Below are 18,580 nucleotides of genomic sequence, written 5' to 3' on the forward strand. Positions count from 1 at the left end.
ACTGGTATTACCAAGCCCTCAACCCGTACCAGGCTATAAAAATTTGCTGTTCCCCAACCCCCCCTTAAATCTAGTTTGGTTATCTCCAACATATAGTTTAGAAAATCTACAACAAATTATTACAAGCCATAAATACATTATTTGCTGCTTCCTTACAAAGCAGAGAAAGCTGCAATGCTGATAGGAAGAGGGAAGTGATGTGCTTGTGATGTTAGTTCTCTGCTTGCTACCAATAACTGAGCTTTTGATTTATTCTGGGGGTCTTTTTTAAGGGTTTCAATTTGGCAGCTATGCTTTCCACTTTTTAAACTCTGTTTTTGTTGTTGTTGTTGTTTGATCACTTGCATCAAGTAACTCAAAGCTTATCTCAGTAGTTCAGAGCTTTGATTGCTCTGGAGTGGATCATTCACCATAGATTATAAGAGATAAATACTGAGAGCATCCAGAAATCTTGAAGGGTCCCAGACTTGGCTGTTAAACACTCCATTCCTCAGACAGAAATACTCCATAGCTGCAGATGTCCAGTTTCAAACGCCATTCAGACCTGTACAACAATATTAGTCACCCGTAAGACTCTGACCAGGCTCTACCTTGCCTCTTGTCCCAAGATTCATGAGTCAAGAGCAGTAGGGGATGCAGAGCTTCAAATCCCAACAGGGATGGCTGTCTACGATTCCCATCTTTGGCTACCATTAGGGAATTATCACAATCCTTTGAGCTAGAATTAAACAGACATCAGCTTGTAAACAAGTTTTAATAAAAACATCTGAACAAGGTATTGCAAAGTTTTTTACAGTAGCTGCTGGAATATCCACCATTTAAGCAGTGCATCCAGGCACAGTTACAAACCACAAAAAGGGTAACAGGTTTTAGACACTGCATGTGTTTTAGAAAGAATCAAATCTCCTCCAAAGTCACTCATAAGATCTGCCTTCAAGGCACCTCTAGACAGATTCCAGGTTATTCTGGTCAACTAAGCAGGTGTAATAGTGTAAGTTACTTCTCAGCTCAACAAAACCCAGCATGAGAAGATGTACACACTGGCAATCAGGACACAGCAGACAGGACAACAAGTCATCCTACATGAGAAACCAGAAAGATGGTTCTCCTTCTGCACACCACACTGTAACTCCAGCAGTTTGCTCCACATCCAAAGGAACTTTCAAAGCTAAAACCCACTGCTACCAGAACTTGGGAACCTGTTGCTTTCAGAGGGATTACACACAAAGCAGGACTGGTGCAATGTTACAATCCTAAGAGTGTCTTTGCCTCCTCACTCTGTGCCAGGAGGGTTTCACTGGCATACTTCTGGAGCAGCTCCATCTTCTTTCTTCGTACAAGAGCTTCCTCAATCTGCAGAGATAAAAATAAGGTGGATTCAGCTCACCTGAGGTGCTGAAATCTCAGATGCTCAGCTATACCACAACACTTCCCAATTTATGGAATACTCAGGAAGGTTTTGAAAATTCTCAGGTGAAAAGGGTTGTAGCATTTGCAAGAGGATTAAACAGCTGCAGAGTCAAGTCACAGAAATCAGAAATTTAGGGCAATTTTACTGATGACCTGATGCAAATGAAGATATGTCCTGCAAAAGCCAGTGTGCATCTCTGCAGCTGAATGTTGTTATGCCTTACCTCCTGTTGAGTTGGCACTGGAACATGTGCAATAAATTTCTGTTGGCCGTCTTCACCTTCTCTCTCCTTGCCACCTTCCTCATCAGACTAAAAAGTGAGAAAATCACATCAAGTTTATTTTCTGTAGAGGTCGTTAAAAAAACCTTTTTCACTTGCTTTGCCAGAAAGAAAAAAGCACGGTCATCACTACAAACACAGGAATGAGTGAAAAGGACCCAGCACAAAAGGAACACAAGGATCACATGCAGGTCCTGCTCCTTGGCATTTTCAGCATTGCTGCTTCCATTTCTCATGTGGCCTTTGCTCTGCTGTGGCATGGGCATGAATGTAAAGCTGTTATTTCCTCCCCTTCCATATCTCTGGCTGTCACAGCAAAGCTGTGAATAGCAGAGGAGCCAGCTATGCAAGAAGACAGCAAGTGCTTTTAAAATATAGGTACCACTTCCCTGTTCCACAGCTCTGCACTGCTCTGGTCCCACACCTAATTGCTGGGCTCATGAACCATGGGATAATACAAATAAAACAAGTACTGGAGGAGCCACCAGATCAATCTGATGGATCCATTATCCTTTTTGTCCTTGTGCTTAACCCACTTAGAAACAGACTGGGAAATGAAAACTTGTTTCCATTACCCTTTTCCTAGATCTTACTAGGAGCAGGGAGAACAAACAAGAGTCATGTCACAGCAGTGACAGCAGCACCAGTAAAGCCGTGCTGCACCATGATCCAAGTGTAAACAAGGTCCTGCACCCCTTTGGGTTTTCACACAGTGGCAGTGTGACATTATTTATTGACAAAACCAGTGCCACTTCAATCACAGCAAAGTGTTTCTCGCTCCAGTGAAAGGTCTGTCCTCACCTGCAAGCCTCCAGCACTGCCTAAACTTGGCTCAAGAGCACTCTCCTGCTACTGATGCTTACTAACCTGAGTAGTGGGTCAGGTGGGGAGAAGGGCAGGGCAGCAGCAGATAGGTCCTTGGCAGAGTAACAGGAAGGGAGCACAGAAGACACATGAAAAGTCACAACACCTGAACCATCTCCTACCTCTTCCTCGTGGACAGCATAGATGTTTTCTTCCTCCTCCTCCTCACCTCTTGCAAGTCGTGCTTCTCTCTCCATCTTCCATTTTTCCACCGCTTCTGCTATAACTGGGGAGCAAAAAATACGTCAAGTGTGGCTGAGAGCCAGTCAGAGCAGCATGGTCTGATTGCCAGAGCTTTTCCAATGGACTTAAACTTCTTGCCTAAATCATCTACATCAGAAAAAAGGGGTGCCTTAACTTCAGAGTCCATCATCAGCCCTTCCTGGGCTGCTCTGTGCAGGTTTGGAATCTCACATACCTTTCTTCTCATGCTCCTGCTCCAGGGGCTCCAGAATCCCATCATCTTCATCCCTGTAGCCGTAGTACTCGGCGTCGATGTCCTTCATAAGCTCAGCCCGAGTCTTCCGTGGGGGTGGCAGGGCTGCAAGAACACCACTGTCACCCACCAGGTCACCTCCATCACCTGCTGAGTGTCCCCAGCTTGTCCCCACCCTCACAGCAGCCAGATATGCCAGCCAATACCCACCGTGATGGAGCTGCTGCCAGCACTGGGAGCACTGGTGTTACCCTCTGGCCTGCACAAACAAGTTCCAGGACATGACACAATGCTTGCCCCACATCCTGGAGTACTTCTCAATTTGTCTTCGCTTCACTTTCAGGCTCAAGCAATTCCCACTCATTCCATGACAAAGTTTCATCCCCTTACATCCAGTTTTTCATTATGAAAACTCATTCCTGCTTCTAAAATTATGGTCAACCCAACCTTCCCTCTTTCTTCATCTTCTTCTAGACCTGAACCCAGTACTATTTACAACTTCTTCAATAAAGTTTGCCTGTTATATGGAAAGTTTCTACAGGACATCGGTCCTTACCATTTGGAATTCCCAGTAAAAACCAGTTTACTCCTTTCTTTATTTCCTTAACTGCAAACATCCAAAGGTGCTTTTAGGATTTCATAATCCCAGCATTAACCTGTGCTCAGTGTTTCACTGAGCTGACCTATGACATTCAGAAATGCTGTTACCAGCAGTCCCCACAAACTAACACATCATTTTACTCAAGATATTCTACTACACAGATTTATGTCTGAGAAGAATTACTTTTTACTTACGTTCCTTTTCAAAAAGTTCTCTAACTCCTGGCAAGTCCTTTGCAGCCCCAAAGTACTTGTAGCCTCTGTTTCCTGGAACTTCTTTCCCTTCATGATCTAACATTTTCGGGCCAATCCTCTGGAAAATAAACAGAGTTCATAGTTTAAAACTTTCTTCTAATACAGCCAAAGATTTTAGGGGCTGAATAAAAATAACACTGGCCAAGCCACCCTTGGGTAACTAAATGTTACATATTTTTCTCAGCAGTCACTTCATTTGTAAGCAGAACAACCATGTAGTACACCACATTCCACACTTACAGCATAATCAGGACCTCCCAGCTCCTTTATTCTGTACTCCCAGTGTCCTTTCTCCCTCAGAAGTTTGTTTATTTCATCGTTCAGGTCCCGAATTCTGAATTCACCCAATCCAGCTGTTAAAGAGGAAAAAAACAATAAATCAGGCAGCTCACAGAAACACCAGAGGAATTTCAGAATTTATGCAATGGAAACAGCATAGTTCACATGAAATGGGATTTTTACTGTAACTACTTATACTACTACTGGATATTCAAAAGAATAAAACATAGTTAGAAAAATCTTACCATTTTGGATCTGTGCCACTTTCTTGGAAATCTCCCCAATGATCTAGTCAAGTAAGAACACAGAAATTAATTTCTAAATCAGTGGAGGGAACAGAGAAGACGGAGCCAGATTGTTTGGGAAGTGTGTGGCAATAGGAGAAGTAGCAATAAAATACAAGTTGAAACTGGAGAAATTCTGATTAAATTGAAGGGGAGAGAAATCATTCAGAAAATAATCAAACACTGGAACAGAAGACCCAAACACCTGGAATCTAAATCCCTGAAGATGTTAAAGACTCAGCTGGACATGGCCCTGGGGCAACCACACATGGTAGGAGTTACTTAGAACGCTGAGCTATACAGTCTTAGAAAATGTTCTGTGGTTTAACTGTCAGGGTATTGCAAGTGTGGAAAACCCCTTGTAAGCAGGTTATCTAATAAGGAAGTGTAAAGTTCTGTTTCCTGTAGAATGAGAAAATCCACAGGTTGACATTACCTGTCTCCTCCATTTCTCAGCTTTGGGCAGCTCATTACACTCTGACGCAAGGAAAGGCCTTCGCTCCTGTTAGACAGAAAACCACACACACCAAATTCAACTTAGCACTGACACACAGCATTTCACACAGCCTTTACTGCTCCATGAATGCCAACTTATGCTACCAAGCTCCAGGGCCTTCTGCTCCCATGGATTTTTAGGAAGTGGAGAACAATAATGGTTTACAGCCTTGACAAATTAGGCTACCACAGACTATAAAGACCTACTTAAATCCACTTTATCCAAACCAAAACCTCTCACCCGTTTTTGTTCAAAATGCCCCATGATCCTCTCCAGTACAACAAATGTTCCGTTCAGGACAGTTTTGCCATTTTCAGCACATACCACCTCCTTAAGTTTAAGCTTTTCTCAACTGCTACTACTAAACAATGTAATTTTTTCCAGTTTATACAGAGTACCTTCTTCTCAACCTTCTTCACATTCCATTGGCTTGCTTACACAAACTAATGCACCATCTTGCTTCTAGGGTTTTGTGTGCAGTTATTTTGTCCCTTTCCCCACAATTTTACTTTTTATTAAAAGGCTCTAGCTTTCTACTAAAATCTCTACCTTTTACTAAAAATTACCTCTGCATAATATGCAGTATAAAACAGAAAAGTAAAAAAGGTTTGCAGAGACTGTAGTAGAGAATTTTCCTGGTTGAGTGTGAAAGAGAGTCAGCTGCAATATTTTCCTTCCTAACTGGAGTCAAGCACAGGACACCTGGGCTCTGAACATGGGCTGCCTTCCTCCCTGACTTGAGCTACCAAACCTCCAGGGCTTTTATATATCACCTTGACTTTGCCTTCCTCAAGCTGGGCCTGCCGAAATCTTGCCAAGGCCGTCCTAAAGAGAAGAAAGCAAATTTATTTTCACAAATCCACATTCTAACAGGAACAAGTTTTGCTCTGGATGTTCACTATGGACTTAATTACAGAAAACAAAGGCCTGAACACATTCACTGACCACCTCCAGCTCTTCCACCTAACCACTTCTCAACACTAGAAATCCTCAGAGGTTCATTCTCAAGAAAAGCAATGCTGACTGATTCCTCCTGTCTGGCCTCCTATCCTCCTATTTCTGTTCCCAAAAAGGGAACTCCCTAAAACCACAATGGTCTTTTATAACACATTTCAGTGTAATTACCCCTCAGCCTACAGGGGGACAACTACACTGCTGCAGGGTCTCTCCTGCACAGAACCACCTAGCACAGCTACAGGGGCTCCAGAGTACGTGTGTGCAGGTGCCCTCCCATTCCCACTGCCTCGGGGCCAGCACGTGTACAACTGAGTACCCAGAAGCATCATTAAACTGTCGGTGCTTTAAAAGAGACTGAACAGCGAGCTCTGCGGGCCAGCCAGGCACAGCCAGCAGGTGTGTGAGTTCAGCTATAGCCAGGGCCAGCGACCACGGATGTGTGAGACCAGGTCCGGCCGCAGCCTCAGCCGAGGTGGCCCAGGCCCCGAGCAGTGGCAGTGCTCAGTGTCCCCGCTGCACTCACATGGCCTTCTCCGCATTGCGAGCCTGCAAGACACAAACAGAGCGGCCTAGGTCACCCCTGGCCCCGCCGTGCTCCCCCTGGGGGTCCCGCCTGCGGCCGGTCCCCTCTGAGACCCTCGCCGGGCAGCAGCACCAGGGGACAACAAGTCCCGAGCGGCCCCTCAGCCCTTAACTCACCACGGTTCCGCTGTGTCCTTCAACCCCAGTCCCTCACTCACCATGGTCCCGTTGTTCCCCTCAGCCCCTCAGTCTCCCACTCACCATGGTCCCGTTGTTCCCGTCAGTCCCTCACTCACCATGGTCCCGTTGTTCCCGTCAGTCCCTCACTCGCCATGGTCCCGTTGTTCCCGTCAGTCCCTCACTCACCATGGTCCCGTTGTTCCCCTCAGCCCCTCACTCACCATGGTCCCGTTGTTCCCCTCAGCCCCTCACTCACCATGGTCCCGTTGTTCCCGTCAGTCCCTCACTCACCATGGTCCCGTTGTTCCCCTCAGCCCCTCACTCACCATGGTCCCGTTGTTCCCCTCAGCCCCTCACTCACCATGGTCCCGTTGTTCCCGTCAGTCCCTCACTCACCATAGTCCCGTTGTTCCCGTCAGTCCCTCACTCACCATGGTCCCGTTGTTCCCCTCAGCCCCTCAGTCACCATGGTCCCGTTTTTCCCCTCAGCACCTCAGTCCCTCACTCACCATAATCCCGTTGTTCCCGTCAATCCCTCACTCACCATGGTCCCGTTGTTCCCCTCAGTCCCGCCGCTCACGCCGCCGCTCCCTATGCCGGAAGTGAACGCGGCCCCGCTCCCCAGCGCGCCTGCGCGTCCCGCTCGCGCTGATTCGGTGACCCCGCGCCGCGCATGCGCGCACTGAGTGGGCGGGGCCTTGCTGGAGGTTGGTGCGCGAAGGGACCTGGGGGACCCTGCAGTGCCACCCCTGCCATAGCCGGGACACTGCCAGGGGTCCAGGGACAGCCACAGCTGCTCTGGGCACCCTGTGCCAGGGCCTGCCCACCCCCACAAGCAAAGCAGCTCCTTCTAATATCTGATCTAAACTTGCCCTCTTTCAATTTGTATCCATTCGCTTTTGTCTTGTCACTCAATTCCCGATGAACAGTCCTTCTCTGTAACCACTTCATGAGTTATTTGCCCTAACAAATTAGATGCCTGTTTTAGTGAAAAAGATCAACATGAAACATACAAAGAATTGATTTGCCCCATGTCCCACCATGTATGAAATCGCCATTTGTTCCTGTTCACGTGGGAAGAACTGACTATGAACAGCAGCATCAATGTTCTAAAAGAAAGATGATCAAGGAAGAGATTTCTCCTTTTGAAGTAATTATCTTCTTCTGGAACTCACAGTCTGGCTTCCTCAGCTTTTAAATCTTCTTTGTATAAAAATATAATTTTTTAGAGGAAAACCCCACTTTGTCATTTAAGTCCCAGAGAGTTTCAGGTCTTTGTAATCAGAGAGGTCCAAACTTTACTGCTGTTTAACTGATAATTGTGTGCAAGTACTTAAATTTGTCCCATCCTACCAGGCTGAACTATGTGCTGCGTATCTGCACTACCTGTCTTAGGTTGCAGTACAGGATGCGACCAGAAGTATGCATTCTAGTACCATCTGTTGAAAACAGGTGGGACAGAGTTCTTTATCTATTTTCCACCACCCATCCCTCCTCCAGGAAGATATTGTCTGTTTGATGGGCCATTGAGTCCCACTGCATGGCTGATAAAATCACATCATGCCATTGGGAGATGCTCCACCCAGGAGGAGGAGCCAAGCATTTCCCACCTAGATAAAACCTGAAATTTGGAACACCAAAGCAGCCTTTTTCCACTGGACTCAGACAAAAACCAGACCTTTCCACATAATCACTGGAGCTTTGGGGGAAAACTGCACCTTCCACAGGAGCGCTGCTCCAACACAACCACATCTGTTACTGCAGGAGGATGCAGCCACCATTTAATGGGACTGCTCCAACACCCTGAGTGACTGACGGGGGGTCAGCTTGGATTCTGACTCTGGCAGTGTTTTGGTTTTTTGCATTTTATTACAATTTTCCTAGTAATGAACTCTTACTCCTATATCTTTGCCTGAGAGCCCCTTAATTTCAAAATTAAAGTAATTTAGAGGGAGGGGGTTTACATTTTCAATTTCAAGAGACACTCCTGCCTTTCTTAGCAGACATCCATCTCTCAAACCAAGACACGACCCCCAGGAGAACCCAACACATTTCACCCCTGCTTCCAAAATTAACAGCATTGTAACCCTGACAGTGACTAGTAATGATAAGAGATACACAAGTGCCAGTGCCAATTCAGTTGTCTCCAGCACAGCTGCAGACTGCCAGTCTGGTACTTCTCCCTGTAGGGACAGACTTCACAGAGGGCTTCTCGCTGCCACAGCACACACAGCCCTTGGGACTGGAAAGGAAAACCTTTAGTGACAATTCAAACACAAGCCCAGCACACCATCCCTGCCCCCTAACTGCAGGTTCCACAGGATCTGCCAGAGCGTGAGCACAGCCAGCAGCTCAGAGGCACTCCAGGCAAACCCCATCTTCATTCCAGACACCTCTCCTCCAGTCCTGCCTTAGGGTGAAGCACTGGTCACCCAAGAGTTCCTGCACACCAAGACTTTATTCACTGAGTGAAGATCCACTGTTTGTCAGCTCCTTTCTCAGCTGGTCACCGACCCCCAGTGAAACAACAAAGCTCAACCCCCAAGGGACAGGGCAAGGGCAGATGCTTTAAGTTCTTGGTGCCACTGCAAAAGCTCAAATACTGCTGGACAGAACTGACCCACTCAAGAGTTTGGAACTCCCTGCACCTCCAGCAACCTCCTCCTTTAACCGTTCTTCCATGGAATGCTTGAACTGCACCAGCACAGATGTGATCAGCCCCTCATCCAGACCCCACTCCCATAAACATGTGCACACAAGACCTTAACATGAGACAGTACAAAAGAAAAGGCCAAGCTGAACCTCCACATACCCCTTTTAATACGTTATTTTGCACTGTGTACAGGAAAACCAAAAATAAACAAAAGGAACTTTAGCCAAACTCCCCTTCCTCCTCCAGCTTTATTGATAGTTTAAAATTACATTTTCTATGTTCTAGGACTTCAATTGCTCTTACCATCTTACTTTAAAAACCGATTACAAGCAAATGAAACTCAGTTGTCTAAGTGATATAGTATACAAAAATAACATCTTGATTTCTGTGAAAATGCATTTATTTGCAACTCCTGAATAACTCCAAATTGTTTATGCTATGAGCACTGATGTCTGGGTTTCAGATTGACTTTGAGATATTTATTCAAAAGCTTCCCATTGCGTTCTGTATCTCCAACGTTAACATTCACTGACTGAATTACTGTTACTTTAAGATTTATTTCAGATTTCTCTCTCTCTCTCTCATGGCCATTAACAGGCATGTGCATCTTGTTTGTTTACTCCCACTCAGCTATATGCTCTAGGTAGGGCCTGATGCAGATATCACTTGGTGTTAACAGCTACTGAGGTCAGACAATTCAAGGCCATTGTAATAAAATAAAAGTTATGAGGAAGTTTAGACACTTCCAGATTTTCTTTCCTCCTGCATAGGATCACTTCCCTGTAACCCAGAGAGGGTTTTTACTGGTCTGACTCAACTCTTCCCACTCATCAATCCCTATTCACCAGTGGCACGGAAAGGGGGTTCTTTAACAAAGCATTATACATAACACCTCTACCAAACTAAACATAAACATTTTTGTAGTTAAATGCAGAAAGTTGATTTTTCCACCCCTTTCCTCCTTTAACACGGCAAGTAAAGCTCACTGGCCTGGGAGTAGCCTCTATCTGCCAACCTTTGGCCAGTGAAGAGGATTCAGAGAAAAATAATACAACCATCAACCAGAAAAAGGAGGGGCGACAAAGGAAAATAATTAGGCTGTAGCTTCAATTGTGCATTCCCGTGCAAGGTGCCCTGACTCGCCGCAGCGGTAGCAGTTGACTTCGCTGGTCTTGCTGCAGTTGATGGCTACATGGCCAGTTTCACCACACCTGCAAAAGCAAAGCTTGTGTCAGAACAGCCACAACACTCACAGCAGCAATTCTACTCTGTCCAGGACATTGCCTACTTCAGTTTCGTGCAACTCTAGCTCTGCATCCGAGGCTTCTGTTCCAGAACTCTCTGACATGAAGCAAGTCTGTCTTCAGCAGAGCCATGAACTGCTCCCAAAATGATCAACTCACATAAAGCACTGCATGTACCAGAAACCCTGTATGTCACCTTTGTGTGTTTGCAGGGCTTTTTCCCCAACTGTGTCCTGGGTTTTGCCTGTTCCCAATGCTTATGCCCGCAGTTTAGCCTTGCTTTGAGAATAATTAGTTTTAACTCAAACACACCACGTTCTCTCTCCTTCCTCCACAGAAGAGAATGTTGGTGGGGGTGAAGAATACTGCTCTCAGGAACGTGCTGTTTCTGGTATATGCCTGCATTCAAAAACCAGGCAACACTCTGAAGATGGCATTTCAAACCATTTTAACACCCACTTCTAGTCACTGCTCCCATAACCAAAGCATCTTCAGTGCGCTCCTGCAGGGGCTGGCTGTGCCCGTCAGCTGGGCTGTACAGCTGGAGTTTGTTAGCTCTGGCAGAAGACACACGGCACCCAGCTTTGTGCTACAGCCAAGTACCTCCTGCTACCTTCTGCAAAAGGACACGACCCTTTCTGTACAGCTCAAAGGACTGAACACACACCTGCTTTGGGTGGCCATCGAGAGATACACTATGGAATCTGTACCCCACCTTGCTACTAAGTGCTGAACCCCTAGTTTTGAACAACAGTGGGTAGCTGTTCAAACAAACTGTATTTCCTAACCAAAACCAGACACAGAATGCATCCAGCATGAGGTGCATCTTGCAGCTGCCTCCTGTCAGTCCTTACCTATAGCATTTCACTTTGGTGCAGTCTTTCTGAATGTGCCCGAACTCTCCACAAGAATAGCACTTCTGCTCGTCTGCATGGTCGCAGTCGCGGGCCAGGTGGCCAGGCTTGCCACAGTTGTAGCAGCACTGCTCCCTCTCCCTCTTGGGCTCCTTGCAGTCCTTCGCAATGTGGCCACCTCTACCGCAGTTATAGCAGGCTTCCACAATAAGAAAAGCATACCAAACAAGACTATAAAACCTTGGTAGTGTGAGGGACAGCATGCTGTGAACAGGGCACGTGCATGCACAGCTTGTTCCCAGGGAATCCCAGCACCCTTCTCCTCAGCCACAGAGCTCTGCTTGGGGCATGAAGGGATGGAATATTTAGTGATACTTACCATCCTCCTGAAGGTCACAGTCCTTGGCAAGATGGCCAGACTCACCGCAGCGGTAACAGATATCCGGCAGAGACGAAGACATGAACTGGAAGCCTGCTTGAAATGGGTAAAAGAAAAGTACTAAGTTCAGAATACTTTTAAGAATCAATCACAAACTGAATTGGTAAGTTAGCTTCACTCTCGGGGCCCCTGGCCAAACTCTTAGGTAGATGTGAATTCCCCTGGTTTTTATCACCAATTTGAGTCTGAACTTCTTCACTCAGGTCTTCCAGAGCCAGCTTCACTCACTACACACAGCAGCCAGCCGGTGATCTGCTGTCCAAACAAGCAGAAAAGCACAGCCACCGCTCACCTCTGCCACGGCTCCTCATCCCACGGCCACGGCCCATCCCAGTGGGGCACTCCCGGGCCCAGTGGCCAGTACGGCCACACTTGAAGCACTCGTTGCTGCTCATGGCTGCAGATCACCTGTCTGAACAAGAAAGACATTTTTGAGCACCTTCTGCTCCCCCAGCCAAAGGCTGTAATAAAATGAGAGATTTAGTTTTCCAGCCTCTCAGCAAAGACAATGGAAACCACACAGGACTTCCAGCCAAGTCAATACTTTGTTGTACATTATCTGATCATGACCACGCAAACCACTGCAGAGGATAGAAGTTTGCCTCCACTTTGCTTTGAACAGACACTGTGCTACGTCACTTTCCCCTCTATTTTGTAGCCATCCTTTACTTCAAGAACTTACCAAATGTTCAAGGAGAGGGAAAAAGTGAAGGAGATACCTTTAACTATTGTAGTAGCAGCCTTAATGTCATTATCCCTTTCAGTAAAACACCTTCTTCCTTACTGTTGAGAGGTAAACTCAAAAGTCAGTTACTTAACCTCTACATGTTATTTCCTCCTGGTAGTTGTTACATTTTCTCTTGAATGATCTGTCTGGCAGCTACTACCTCTATTGACTGGAAGACAAGTGTAAGAATAGGTTTTATGTATTAAACCTAAAGCATTCAAAAGCCCTTTAGCTTAACATTTGAAGATTTTAGGTCTTCTACGACCTGAACAGCAGTTTAACTCTGAAAAGGAAAACTACACCTTGTAATTAACCTATAGCTCAGGATGCATATTCCACTCCAGGTATACATGAAAGAAAATGTTTTAGTATGTTAACAAAGCACATACTTGCCAACTACGTAGAAGGCTAACTGGGAAAAACATCCTCAGAACGCTCTGGAAGCATCACTCTGTCCAACAGCACAATCCCTGCTTTGCCCATACCAGGAATGGAGGTCAGCACTGCATGAGCACAGCCCTCTGTGCATGGGGCACTGTGGCTCACACTGCCACACCTCCCCTGAGCTGCAGCACACTCACACACTTCCAGAGCCAGAAAGAACAAGAAAGCTGCACATTTAAACTGTAGTCTTTTTTAAAGCGTGCTTGAAGACAAGATTAAAGTACACTGGTCTAAAAATACGCATGTCAAGCTTTGTTTTGAAGTAGTCTCCTGAAGTTTAAATACCTCACATCCTCTCTTCCCAATTCATTCTTCTTTATCCAACAGAAGTAGAATCATTATCTGGCATGTTTGGCACTTCACCTGATCCCCCTTCATGGTAATCCCCCTGTAACCCTGCAGTTTATTCATGTCATAGAACGATTCCACTCCTCCCAGACCTCCAGCATTCCAGATTACAGGAACATCCCAGGAGTCGAGTCTTGAAGAAAGCCACTACAAGAGCAGCAGAACACATGACCTCCAGAATGAACCAGAATTAGCATCCTGACATTTAGCTCTTAAATACTGAATGTGCATCTAAACATGAATTGTTATTTAGCTATTTCTGAAGTACCTCAAGGTTTTACAAATTTACTGTGGCTTTTTATCCACTCCTCCCTCAAAATAGTTCTCTCTGATGGTCTTCTGCACAGAGTGGCTATTCCAACAGTAGATGGCTGAGAATTTAAAATACTAGAGGTACATACTCCAGCATGTCATCTCTGTAATCCCACACTTAATTTCCAGCTGAACCAGATGATGGTTTTTGCCCTCAAAATGAATTTCTGGAGTTAACAACTACAACAAGATCTTAGACACACCTAAACAAAGTTAAAACTGGTTGTTGGAGCACTTGAAAGGATTCACTTGATTTCACACATAACTCAGTCTTCTCTGGTTCATTTCAGTGTTCAAGATTTCCAACATCTTCTGAGGACACCAGGGCTGAGCACAGCCCGCTCTGCTGGCAGCAGCTGGCACTCACTGTGCCATTGTTTATGCCTGTTTTCATAGCAACCATGTTGACACTGCAAAACAGGAAAAACACAGGCACAGCCAACTGCAGGAGCTGGGCTCAGGCACTGGATGCTGTTTTTTGTTTGCAAGATGGGGGGGGGGGGGTGTGTCTCTGAATTTTACATGAATATATATACTTCAGATACACCCTAAGGGAGCTTTTATACCAAGATTAATGGCAACCTACAGCTAGTCTGAACTTCCGCCAGTCTGGGTCAGAGGCTGCATGAGGGACAAATGCTCGCTCCTCACTGCCCCAAAGGAATGTCAAAAGAGAAGTTTTGAATCTGATTCAGAGGTTTTTTCCTTTTTAACTGCCCCTTCAAAAGGAAAACCTCAAGTTTCTCTTCCTCTGCTATACAGCAAATTGGTAAAGACTACACAAACTGAAGCAGAAATCTAAAGTCAAACATCAGTCTCTGTGCAAGGATCCTTCTAGACAGAGATTCATTCAAAAACCTTTACCTTCAGAGGCCCCTACTGAGCTTGACAGCACTGCAAGGTTACAGCTGCCATACAAACATGATTACAGAGCATGCTGCTCCATCCTCAGATACCTTAAACATATCCAGACACAGCTTGCCTGAAGCTTCTCTTCCTCACCAGTATTTCCACATTAAACTTCTGCATCCTTCCTGTATAGGATCTGGAACTGCAAAGGGGCTCACCAGCAAGAGGTGGCTGTAGCTGACACTGGTTTTACTTGCCTGCGTCCTAACAAGCCTAACACAGGACAGAATTTCCCAGCAGTGTGAACTTTAAGGATTCAGTTTTCAGAGAAAGCTAACAGCCACCTTCAAGGAGCAATATCCAGAAAAGGCTGGTTCAGAAGACAAGTCCTTAAATGGAGAGCCTCCAAGCACTCTGGACACCATAAGAGTTTTCAGTCACTTCCAAGAGAAAAACATGAGCACAGTAAAAACCACCCAAGCTCAAGCACTTCTCTGTTAGTCAATACCCCTCCATTTTGTCATCACAGGCAAGTTTCCAGCAGTTCCTTTTATCTGTCAAGGCCACCTTAAGTAAGCCTTCTGCAAGAAAGCTACCTAAGTCTTCTTGGAAAGTTTTCAGTCACAGCTATCACTGTTCTCCACAGCTCAGATGTGTTACACAAAGCAGCCTGTCCTGTCTGTCCATGTGTCATCGTCCCCTCCCTCCCTACATACCAGAAGGAGATTTTTACCTCACCACGGCAGGAAAAGTAGTAATGGAAAACAAACTACAACTACAGACTCATCTAGTATTTCTGATACAGTTCAAATTCTGCAAGATACAGCAAAGCACTGTCTCCTGGATTAGCTCGCAAAACTTGTCCAAAAACTCAAGTCCAGTTGTGCTTTTTCACCTCAAACCTTACCTTTCTAGAAAAAGGAGAATGCAGTCATTTACCTAAACTGCTCCTACACACCTCTGTAACTGCAGCTGGAAGCTGAAACATTTTTCAGAATGAATTTTATATCTTGTTCTCTGTGATGGCCATACTACTGAACAGCAGGGACTGGTGACAAAGATCCCTGTGCCACCACAGCACTTTCCTAGATCACATCTGAAGTTTCTGAGTGCAACTTGAGCACCAAACTTCAAAGTGGGTGTTTCTTGGTGATTCTCCTAGTTGTAGGAGACACCTCTGACACAAGAAGTTTCCTGTCTCATACTCTGAGGGGCAAGACTGTCTTTCTGTGGCTTTGAAGTTAAAAATATATTCAAGACTCTTAGAACAGAGTGCTATTAATCTCCAGCGTTCACGTGAAAGATTCAGCAACATTCAGATCTGTTTTAGAAGCCTTACTAGACCTGATGATGTAAAAACTGCCACAAAGGTCCACTGTAACGCTCTTCATTTTATATGGCTTTTAGCCTAGATGCCTTCCAAAGAAGCAGCTGTTTTAACAAACTAAAATACAGCTAACTTGGACTCCAGATATTAAAAGGGAAACTATACTTCACCTCTGAGATTACTCAGGATTCTTCTGGATATCGGCAATTTCTTAGGATCCACCAGCCCAACAGAACAGGGGCAAGTCTCTTCACTCTGCTTCAGTGCTTCTTTTGACCTACAAACAGCACTTGCAGCCGGTATCAGCAGGACTTCACTCCTTCAATCCAAGGACAGAGCAAATAAAAGCCACTGCTTGAGGCAGCACACACAAAGCCCTTCAGCAAGACAGCTGTACTGGAGGCACGCGCTGGGAAATGAACAGGATCTTCCCAGGCTGCTGTGACCAACCCACAGCACCACACCTGAATTGGACAAGCCACAGATGAGCATGATGAAACCCCCAATGTGACAGGAAGTGCAACTCTGCTGTCCTCTGGAGCACTGAAGAGGCAGAAAGGCTAATCATAATCTAGCATTTAGTTTCAAAAGAGAAGTCAAAGCATTACTCATTTTACAAGAAATACCATCTGTGAGTTTTTATTTCCCAAGCAACATGTTGTAAGAATTCTTGAACACAGGATACATGACTGTCACTAAAGCCACTCAGTATTTAGCAGTTAATTTCCACATTGCAACGTGAAAACCTGCTACAGCAGAGTTACTGATGCTCCCGTCTGCCTCCTCTATTCTCACTAGAGCAAGATAAAAAATTAAGGATTCTGACCAGCAGGTAACACCACCCCAATTCTGAAGGAAACCAGTCTGAAAATTCAAGGAAACCTGCCAAAGTGAAAAGGCAATCCCTACACTCCCTTTGGGACGCCTCAATACATTTCACAGCCAAGCTGACCCAGGACTGCTGAACATTAACTAAGACTCAAGAGGGGACAGAAACCAGGACAAAAGGACACCATGACTCCACCTCGACAAGCAATTCTTGGATATCTCTGTTGACATAAACAAGAAAGAGAACAAAAGTTCATCAAAGAGTGACTCAGTAGCACTTTCTGCCTATCCACACTACTTAATATGGAAAGGGATAAACGATATTGAACAAATACGCACATTTAACCACCTTCTCCTTTAATTTTTAATGTCTACTTGTACAAAATTTCAAACTTAGACTAAACACCACGAGCAACATGTGAGGCGTTAAACACAGCATTCAGCCCAGACATTAACAAAGTCAGTTTAACGGCAGGTTAAAACTGTAACTCTCAGGACTGTTGCACATCACACAAATAGTGAACTTATTTAACCTCTTCACTCTGAGGATGGATGCAGGATTGCTTCTCTAGGCAAGTCTGCACTGAAGAAGGAAACAAGGACTAGGCAACCCCAAATCTGCGTGGCTATGGGATCACACGCAGTGCAGCCAGGAAATCAGAACCCACTATTAGGTTTAATAAACCGTTGCGACAATGCTGGCTCCTAAATGACTAACAGAGGTTACTTGAGAACTACACCCGACAGGAACTCAAATAAAAGGCCGCCCCACAGCCCGCGATCTGCAGATGGCACAGGCGGTTTTTCCTATCCATTTATAGGTCACATTTGGATTTAGAGCAGGCCACTATTCGTGCCCGTGGTCGGAGCAAACACTTGCGACACCTCGACCCTCTCGCCTCCGGCAGCGCCTCACACGTGGGGAAGCACGTGGTGCGCGGGCCGCAGCCCCGCTCGGCCCCGCCGACGGGAGTTTAGCGGGGACGAAAACTTAAATCTAAAAGAACAACTTAATGAAGGAACTATCGAATTCAATTGTGCTCTCCGCAGTCTCCAGGCTTACAGGACGTTCTTTACTCCAAACTCGCTGGCTCACGGTTGGGCCGGCCGGGCTCCCCCTCCCCACGCCCAGGCGGCCACGTGCAGCGCTGCCCCGGCCCCGCCGCCCACCACCCGGGGCCAAGAGACCGAGTGCGAGTTCCCTTCGGGCCGCGCCCGGGCGCAGCAGAGCGGCTCCCCCCTCGCCCAGCACCCCGGCCTCCCTCCCCCGAGCGGCGCAGGCTCCCTGGGCGCTCCCGGAACCCAGACCTGACTCACCCGCCGCCGCCCGCCGCCCTCTCCAGGCCTGCGGCCCTCAGGGCTCTAACGGCCTTAACGGCCTCCCCGGCGCGTCACAGGGCCGGGAATGGCGCCCGCGGCCGCCCGGCCGTACTTTCCCGCGCGCTAGGCCGGAGTGCGCCAGCGCCATCACCGTCCCGCGCAGTGCCCTCGCTGCCGTCTCGGGGCCCCGCAGGACCCCCGGCCGCTCCCCCGCGGTTCCCTCGCGGCCTCCCGGCGGTACCTGCGGTCCGGTTCCCCGCGGCCGCGGCCCCCGCACGACTCGACTCAGCTCCGCTCGCTCGCTAGCTCGGCCCCGCCGGTCCCGCTGCCTGCGCCACACGCGGTGTGCACACGGCCCGATGGCTCACCCCGCCCCACCGCTGTGCGCACGGCTCGCCGGAGCCCGCCTCGGCCAATGGGCGCAGAGCGGCGCGGCGGGCCGGCCAATGGGAGCGGCGGATGGGGACACCCAACAGCGGTGGCCGGAGGGTGGGCGGGGCGCGCCTCCCGCGCGCTGGCCGGGGGCGGGCGGGGTGGCCATGGCGGCGCTGGGTTCGCGCTGTTTCCCCGTGATTCACCGCCCGCTGCCGCCCGCGCCGCGCACAGCGAAGCCGGGGCGCAGCGCGGCTCTGGCGGCGGCGGCGCGGTTCCGCACGCGCCCGAGAGGCTGG

The 18,580-nt window shown here is 47.3% G+C and overlaps 2 protein-coding genes across 7 annotated transcripts; both read right to left on the reverse strand.

Annotated features, from left to right (window-relative positions):
* Nucleotides 1-735: 735 nt before the first annotated feature.
* Nucleotides 736-7,320, reverse strand: ISY1 (ISY1 splicing factor homolog). Its single transcript, XM_062500761.1, is given in 13 exon segments — nt 736-1,353; nt 1,635-1,721; nt 2,678-2,781; nt 2,974-3,096; nt 3,787-3,904; nt 4,087-4,199; nt 4,371-4,413; nt 4,846-4,911; nt 5,679-5,730; nt 6,386-6,408; nt 7,109-7,177; nt 7,179-7,280; nt 7,282-7,320. Coding segments are annotated over 13 exon segments (1,047 nt in total). The 3' UTR covers nt 736-1,245.
* Nucleotides 7,321-9,361: 2,041 nt separating this feature from the next.
* CNBP (CCHC-type zinc finger nucleic acid binding protein) lies at nt 9,362-18,243 on the reverse strand. 6 transcript variants are annotated; one of them, XM_062500448.1, is made up of 5 exons: nt 18,151-18,243; nt 12,047-12,166; nt 11,695-11,787; nt 11,316-11,517; nt 9,362-10,428 (listed from the first exon to the last, which is right to left on the reverse strand). In XM_062500448.1, the coding sequence occupies exons 2-5, from the start codon at nt 12,147-12,149 to the stop codon at nt 10,311-10,313; spliced, it is 516 nt and encodes a 171-aa protein (XP_062356432.1). In that variant the 5' UTR covers nt 12,150-12,166; nt 18,151-18,243; the 3' UTR covers nt 9,362-10,310. The 6 variants fall into 6 exon arrangements, with proteins under 6 accessions (XP_062356432.1, XP_062356429.1, XP_062356427.1 ...); XM_062500445.1 differs by having other exon boundaries at nt 11,695-11,790; XM_062500443.1 differs by lacking the exon at nt 18,151-18,243 and adding an exon at nt 15,932-16,240 and having other exon boundaries at nt 11,695-11,790.
* Nucleotides 18,244-18,580: the final 337 nt, after the last annotated feature.

The sequence above is a fragment of the Cinclus cinclus genome, chromosome 12 (assembly GCF_963662255.1).
Source record: "Cinclus cinclus chromosome 12, bCinCin1.1, whole genome shotgun sequence".
NCBI lineage: Eukaryota > Metazoa > Chordata > Aves > Passeriformes > Cinclidae > Cinclus > Cinclus cinclus.